This window comes from Podarcis filfolensis (assembly GCF_964270895.1).
Source record: "Podarcis filfolensis genome assembly, chromosome: 17".
Lineage (NCBI taxonomy): Eukaryota > Metazoa > Chordata > Lepidosauria > Squamata > Lacertidae > Podarcis > Podarcis filfolensis.
In genome coordinates this window covers 4,528,547-4,536,440 of record NC_139621.1, presented here as the reverse complement: position 1 = coordinate 4,536,440, position 7,894 = coordinate 4,528,547, and the positions used below count along the sequence as shown (strand labels likewise).

General features: G+C 41.2%; 1 protein-coding gene across 5 annotated transcripts in view; it reads left to right on the top strand.

Annotated features, from left to right (window-relative positions):
- HUWE1 (HECT, UBA and WWE domain containing E3 ubiquitin protein ligase 1) overlaps nucleotides 1-7,894 on the top strand; it is a 95,232-nt gene that overhangs the window by 21,091 nt on the left and 66,247 nt on the right. For all 5 annotated transcript variants that reach the window (XM_083592575.1, XM_083592574.1, XM_083592572.1 and 2 more), the window contains exons 5-11: nucleotides 1,436-1,642; nucleotides 2,167-2,319; nucleotides 4,208-4,270; nucleotides 5,764-5,841; nucleotides 6,812-6,859; nucleotides 6,948-7,016; nucleotides 7,702-7,801. In XM_083592575.1, coding sequence (XP_083448701.1) covers nucleotides 1,436-1,642; nucleotides 2,167-2,319; nucleotides 4,208-4,270; nucleotides 5,764-5,841; nucleotides 6,812-6,859; nucleotides 6,948-7,016; nucleotides 7,702-7,801 — 718 coding nt within the window. The remainder of the gene's footprint in view (nucleotides 1-1,435; nucleotides 1,643-2,166; nucleotides 2,320-4,207; nucleotides 4,271-5,763; nucleotides 5,842-6,811; nucleotides 6,860-6,947; nucleotides 7,017-7,701; nucleotides 7,802-7,894) is intronic.

The window sequence follows — 7,894 nt, the reverse complement described above, 5'->3', positions numbered from 1 at the left end:
AATGCATATCAATAACTTTGTTATGGAACAATGTTTTATCATATATTCTTCTACACATTCCCATTCTTTCCTCAGTTTCTGATTTGATTGGAATCCAATAGCTGCTGTCATTTTGGCCAACTCTATAAACTCACAGAGCTTGTTTTGCCACTCCGTTATTGAGGGAACAATGTCCCCTTTTCCAATTTTTAGCTATTGGTATTCTGGCGGCAGCTATAGCATATAAAAACACTTATTTTCTTATCTCCAGGGATGTCTGTTGAGACTATAACTAATAGGAACTCTTCTGGCTTTTTCTCAAATTATGTTTTAAATATATTTTTTAGTTCTTCATGGATGCTACTCCAGAATTTTTTTATTTTCCTGCATCTCCACCATAGATGGTATATCATTCCTTCTGCCTTATTCCATCTCCAACACATATTTGATTTTAATCTGTGTATCTTGGCCAGTCTGATGGGGGTCATATACCACCTGTACATCATCTTTATCAGATTTTCTCTTATTGTGTAGCAAGCAGTAAATCTAATGTCTTGCTTCCACAATTTTTCCCATTGCTCCATCTGGATATTATAACCGAAATCTTGGGCCCACCTCCTTTATTTCCTCATCTTTTAATTCCCACTCTAACAGTAAATTATAGGTTTTAGATAATAATTTCCTTTTGTTTTGTAATAGTTCTTTTTGTAGTTTAGATTCTTCTTTTCCAAAGCCGATTTTTTGGTCCAAATTAAATATGTCGTGTAATTGATGGTATTGCCTCCAACCAGTACAATGTTGTTTAATTTCCTCAAAAGTTTTCAGTTTAAATTGGCCATGTTCTTCTTTTAGTAGTTGGTTGTATGTAGCCCAGTTTTTCTCCATATTTTTCTTTTTTACTGAGATTACCTCCAGAGATGACATCCACCACGGTGTTTTGGGTTCTAGTAAATTTTGATATTTCTCTAATTCTTTTTTGTATGGCATTTTGTTGTATGTAATATCCTCTTATGAAGGCCTTACTTGTGTCCCATATCACTCATATCTGTTTACTGAGCCATATTTATTTTGAAGAATTCCTTTAGCAGATCTTGAGCTTTGTTCAGTATCTTTTCATCATTTAAGATCTTTTCATTCATTCTCCATCTCATATTTATTTTCCTGTTTCCCCTTAATTCTAACATAATTGAGTTGTAAAAGTTATAGCTTTATCCTAGTCAGGCTTACTTGTTGTGCCAGTCGGACTTCCAAATAAGCACGCATGGGGGTTGGATCTAATGTTTTACTCTCCAGTGACTTAGCTCTTGAGTCCACTGTATTTAGCTGATGAATATGGGGATAGCTTGGTTTCCTCCCCCGCCCCCCGGGAGGTATAGCAGACCCTTTTCCAAGAAGTCCAGTTATCTCTCCTTGTCACTGTCATTCTTCCCTGAATGTGCTTTTTCCCCTCTTTAAGTGCGAACTTTACCACTGGGTGGACCTGCTAGACAGATTCGATGGGATCCTAGCAGATGCTGGGCAGACAGTGGAGAACATGTCATGGATGCTGGTTTGCGACAGGCCGGAGAGGGAACAGCTGAAATCCTTATTGCTGTCAGTGTTGAACTTCACTGCCCTGCTAATAGAATACAGTTTTTCTCGCCACCTGTACAGCTCTATCGAGGTAAAGAATTCTAAAGTAGCAGGGTTGGGATTTAGATGGGCTGAAGGGCCTCTCATCTGAAGCATGTTTTAGAAGCAGATGATGGCTTTAATAGTGTGAAGCCGCTTTTCTGTTGGGACAAGAATGACAGCCCCACTATATTGTTGATTCTGGGAGGCAGATGGACTCAAATATTTAATTCTTAAATACTTAGCAATTTTATATTTAAAGCATTCAAGAGGTTTACATAGCACACATTTAATTTTTAAATTTTAAAGCCAGTAGGCAGGCTAGTATTATGCTCCCCATATTGTAGGTTGAGGATTGTAGCTGCCCTAAGGCTGCATATGGAGTCCATAGCAAAAGCAAGGTTTGAATTATGGACTCCTGGTTGATAACTTAGTCTGTTAGCCACAACACTACAGTGACTGAACATGGCAAGGAAGACCAGAGTATTTATTTGCTATAACAGGAAAATATTAATCTCTGGAAATTAAGATTGTGGTAGTTTCAGGAATGTTTCAAATACTTTGCTCTTCGTTTAGCACTTGACAACATTGTTGGCATCCTCGGATATGCAAGTGGTGCTTGCAGTGCTCAACCTCCTGTATGTGTTTAGCAAACGCTCCAATTACATCACACGCCTGGGCTCTGACAAGAGGATGCCTCTTCTGTCCCGGCTACAGCATTTGGCAGAGGTAAGGAGCTGTAAAGAGACCTGCAAGAAAGTTGAAGTTCATTGGCTTAATGGCTTCTTTAGATAATGCACCTTTAGAAGCCATATTGATGGATCAAAAATGTAATGTCTCCAGTAAAGAATTATTCTAATCCGTTTCTCTCACGTGGGACAAACTTGGAGCATTGACAGTCATAATATAAATGGATTTGCTCAAAGCAATAGAAAATGTAAGATCTCTGACACATTTTCTACCTCTGCTTCCTAAATTTAAGGCTTTAGGCATCACATCTTAAATCTGGTTTGTCCTTTTGGGCTGTTTGCATCAGCCCATCTTACTTAGTGTTTTATTATGTACTGAGGTTTCCAGACAGGTATGTAGTTATTTGTAGTATTCCCGTTGTCAAAGTATTAAGACTTAAAAGCCTGAATTGTCTAATTTTATTTGCTTTGGGGTCTTCTTCATATAGCCACTTTTTTATTTGTTGTGGGAGCAATTCCTTTTGAAAGGTTGTGTATTGTTAAACAGACTTTTGAGCCTAATGATGAAGCTAGTAATCCTGAAGATCATTGTGCTACAGTTTAGCCTGCTCTTGTGGCTTTCTGTCACATTGCAGGTGTGGTGTAATCTGAGACAGAGAGCAGGCGTCAGATTCCTTGAGCACTGCCTTTTTATCTGCTATGTGATAATGTGATAAAAGCAGCATGCAGCCAGGTATATAAAGGAAGTTCAGTCTGTGACTAGCTTCAGAGGTGGTATATTTTTGGTCGACCAGACCTCTTAAGCATGCTGAGAGGTACAGTCCTGTAACTGATTGTGTGATGGACTGTTTCACGTGATGTGTTTTCCCACCAATCCTTCTGCACAGTACAGCGTAAAAATGTATGGTACAAAAGGTCTGAAGGCAGATGAAGAAAAATTGAGAGGTTAAAAAAAGCGGGTGGGGGGGACAGACACACAGCTAAAACAAAGCACTTTGAGGGAATTGTGTACTTTCAGGGGGAAAACAGGAGTGGCTTTGTAAAACTTTTCTTCGAAAACAATATTTAAATACTATGTCTGTTCCCTGTCTGCTCTATTTTATGTTCTTGATTTATTTTCTGTATTTTATTGGTGGTATTTCTGTTTTGTTTATAATTGGAAACTATAATAAAGTAAAATATAAGCCACTGTGTAGGTGGCTCCACTCATCTTTCTCTGGATCCAACCTACTAAGTTTTAATCTGTTTGTGGCTTGATTACACATCCAGATTACAAAACAAAGGTGACCCAATTCCTTCTCTCATTTTCAAAGCAGTTGAAATTTACTCTGGTGTCACTTGTAATTGCAGTTATCACAGGAAGCAATGATGTACGTGACACTGCAATGTGCAGCTGGTTGTTTTCTTAAAAGGTCCAGTTTAGGTGTGCCTGTGGCAAAGACCAAGTACTATCATCACAGGTACAAACTATGATTCAGTGAGTCATTTCAAGCAGCTCTGAAGGCAGCTGAGCACTGGCGCTCTTTATCATAGCCTGTGACAGTTACTTAGCTCTCAAACTTCCGTTTTACCAGTCAGCGTTGTTGCGCTGGGTCATATTGGATGGTATCTTGGCAGTTTCTCAGTGGTATGTTGGCTTTCATTTTGGGTAGCCTTCATTACCACAAAGCAGAACTTGTCAATTGCTTTTGGAAACAATCATGAGGAGTTTACATTAAGTAGGATTTTGGAGTCATAGGGGGAAGGGGGGCACTTAGTGAGATTTTAAATGCAGCTGTGAATAGAACATGCATGCCAGAACTTCACATAGCCAATTTTCTATTGATCAAGTCCAACTGAAGTGTACAGTTGAGTTTTCCTTCTGGATTGTTTTTTGTAGGGTTTTGGGGTTCATTCATCCTTTATGTTCTCCTCCTTCTGTCCTGCAGAGTTGGGGTGGCAAGGAGAATGGCTTTGGTCTGGCAGAATGTTGTAGAGATTTGCACATGCTGGTAAGTATTCCATTTTGAATTTTATCTTTTCTGCTACTTTGCGGTTGGTAGCTTGACTCATGGTGTGTAGAACTAATTCCCAGTTGCTTTTCTGATTTACGTGAATACATTGATAGTCCTTTCCCAAGTGTGTCTTTTATAGTGCCTCTCACACTGTTCGTATTTAATAGCAAATTGGCAAATAGTTGGTACTCTGCTCTTGCAGGAAGAAAATTTGGTCTTCCTAACGGGCAAGAGTCCATTAAAACACAGTAGGATTCTGCAATATATTTGATATAAAAGCCACTTTGCATTGCCTGGCATAGGCTTTGGAAAAGTTTGACTTCAAACAATGTTTTAGGGTTAGGGATTCTGACACCAAGATTTGGACACTGAAACTCTCATTTTTTGCTGGTATATATAATCTTCCTTCTTGAGGGTAAGCAATGTGTGATTTGAAAGAATACTGGGTATTTGGGGGTGGGAGTTCTTGGGTGCCCTTTCCTTGCTCACTGCATAATTCTTTCCCCCGTCCATGGTGGTCCCCTGAACCAGGAGAGATGCCAGCTTGTGGTTCTGATAGTTACTAGCCTCATCAGAACCGCCCTGTTGCTTTAAAACTTTCCAGTGCCTGCTTTGCTGATTTTTGCTATGTTTTGAAATGGCTACACTCTGGAGTGAAGCAGCATCATTGTGGGCAGGATCATACATAGGGTATTTTCAAGATGTATTGTTTTTGAGAATGATCAGAGTCATTTACAACATACACATTCTGGGTGTTGATCCTGGTGGAGACCACTTTTTGCCCCAGTTGGCTTAGCATGATCAACACAGATGGTACAGCTGCTATCATACCAAAACAGTGGCAGTTACTGTAAACTTCTGGAAATAGGAAGCAAATCATTTTTAAGGTGCTTCCTGGTTTGCCGCTACCGTCACTGCTGACAGCGATGTCAGGAAGTGCACCAACTGTAGGGCTCATATGAGTTGTGAGGCCCATAAGGTGTGATGGCATGTTCTGAAATACTGCCCTTGACCTGGGGCCAGCGAAATTCTCCCCCTCAGCTGCTTCAACTTTTACATTAAGCTTGCATGAGCTGAGTGATGCAAGGCTGAGTAGTCTTATATGCATTGCTACTCATACCCTGTGGGGCTGCTGGAGGCACAGGTCTAGGCCATTGTTCCATGTCTGTGCATCTTCTTGGATATTGCTGTTGTGTTCCTAGATATCAGCAGGGCTCCCTCTGCATCACCATGTCTTCATACCTAATCCTAACTTCTTACATCTTAACTCTCTTCCTCCTCCCACGTGCACAAAAAGATGTAAGGAGAGTTGGGGTGGTGGTTATACTCACACTTCTGCAAGTGGGTGCTCTTAGCACCAGGGTGCATTGTCCTTTGTTACGCTAACGCCCCTCCCTTAACCTCCCCCTAGTCCAGGGTGGTTTGATTTTTTTTGGAGGGAGTGTTTGCCATCTGGTTTGTTCTGATTCCATACTGTGATCTGTACACAGAAATACCCTCCCAGTGCAACTACACTACACTTTGAATTCTATGCAGAGCCAGGGGCCGAGGTCAAAGTGGACAAAAGGGTGAGTCTCCTACAGACTTGTTCTTGTAGGGTTCTGAGGGAAGTGGGTGGGAGCAAGATTTGGCAAATAAGCCCACATTGGATTGAAAAAGGCTATAGCACGTTGCTCCCTATTCAGTTTCTAAGAGAAGTGGGGTTCTCTGCTCCCAGTGAGTGAATACTAAGATGGAGGAAGTTACTTTAGGTATGAGAAGATGCTGGCAGCCAGTCTTCCTATTCTCAGATGCTTTCAGTAGCTTGATAAACTCATTTTGGAGGTTGTCATGGTCCACTCAGTGTCCTACCTCTGCTGTAGCTGCTGTGCCCTGCAATCAAACATGCTGCTTTTAACTCTTGGAGGTGGTGGTGATGGTGGTAGGGATTCAGTGGTGTTGAAGGCCCACTTTGTTGCCCTCATATCTCAGGGAGAGTTTGTTTTCCTACGTCTTGAGAAACACTCTATGAAAGGTCTCTTGTCAGGTCCAAACAGTTCAAACTTTGTCCTCCCCAAATTCCACACTAGGCCCTGTGAGGACCCTTACATAGTAGCTCCAGTTCCCTGAGTATTTGGGTGTAAAGTAGATGGCACACCTTGACAGTGTTCCCAAATTAAATGGGAACACTTCAGTGCCAGATACATACACCCTTGACACTTCCAAGGTAACACCTCTGTCCACCTGTGAAGAGACTTCTCCATTTTGCTTCTCTAAATGCTTGTTTTTTCTAGGTATGGATTTATGGGGCAGATGTGGATTTATGGGGCAGCAGCTCTTTCTCAAATAGGGGTTGCCAGCACAGTAATCCATATTGGGATATGATTAAAATACCCCACGAAAGCCAGGTCTGATTGTTGGCCAAAGGCACAACTCATTTTTGAGCTGTAGCTCTTGGTGGCTGCCCTTAAGCAGTTCTGTGGCACAGTTGTGACTTTGCCATGGCTTCCGAATGAGAGATCGGAAATGAACTCCGAAACCTTTTTGTTTCCTTTTCAGACTACCAGCAACACACTACATTATATTCACATAGAACAACTTGACAAGGTAAGCTAACTCCCCCTGCTTAATTGAATGATATTTTAAATTTTGCGTTTGTATTGGCTTCTAAGCCTCTCTTATTTATCCAATGCAGATTTCAGAAAGTCCCTCTGAAATTATGGAATCCCTCACCAAAATGTACAGCATCCCAAAGGATAAACAGGTACATTGACAGGAAAGACCAATGTGGTGCTCTGGGTGCATTACAGAATGAGGCTTCTGGTTTAGTTTCAAGGAAAACAAATTTGCTGTGCTTCGGAGATTTTCAGTAGCTAAACTGAGTTAATGAATCTCCTTGGTACTTGAAATGGATTTTTTTCTGGGCTTGGTGGGGCGCTTAATGAGTTGAGAGCTCTAGTTTCCAATACTGCTAACTTTGGTGTGCTTTCCATATTGTGTCCTCAAAATGGGGAGAGTGTGATGAGATAGAGAAATGGAAACCCATTGAGAGTGACATGGTTACACAAGGTAGTAGCAGATACTGCCCTGGATTGCATCAGGTTGAGTGCGTTAGGGCCACCTTTATACAGATAGCTAAATGAGATAATAGAATAAATTGTATCATCTGGGACTTCAGAATAGGAATTGCATTTTGAATGTGCGCTCTGTAGACAAAACGAGGGCATTGGGGAGACTGGTTCATGCCCTGCCCTTGTTCTAGTTTTCTGCTTGCAATATTTACTTATATACACATATGACTGAAGTAATAAAATTCGTTGCATCTCATTCTGTTGCATATGTAGATCCTGCCAGGTGACTGGTGTCAGTTATAACCCTGTAAGGGATGCATTGTCATGGTGGGTGCTTGGGCCTTTACTGCAACACTGCTAACTGTTTTCTTCTTGTAGATGCTGTTGTTTACACACATTCGCCTGGCCCATGGCTTTTCCAATCATAAAAAGCGGTTGCAAGCTGTTCAGGCCAGACTGCATGCCATTTCTATATTAGGTGAGCATGGTGGCAGATGGATTCTTATCTGTGGCGCGGCCAAAGTAAAGGGGAAGAATATGAGTTTATACAAGTGGACATTGGGATGGCTTT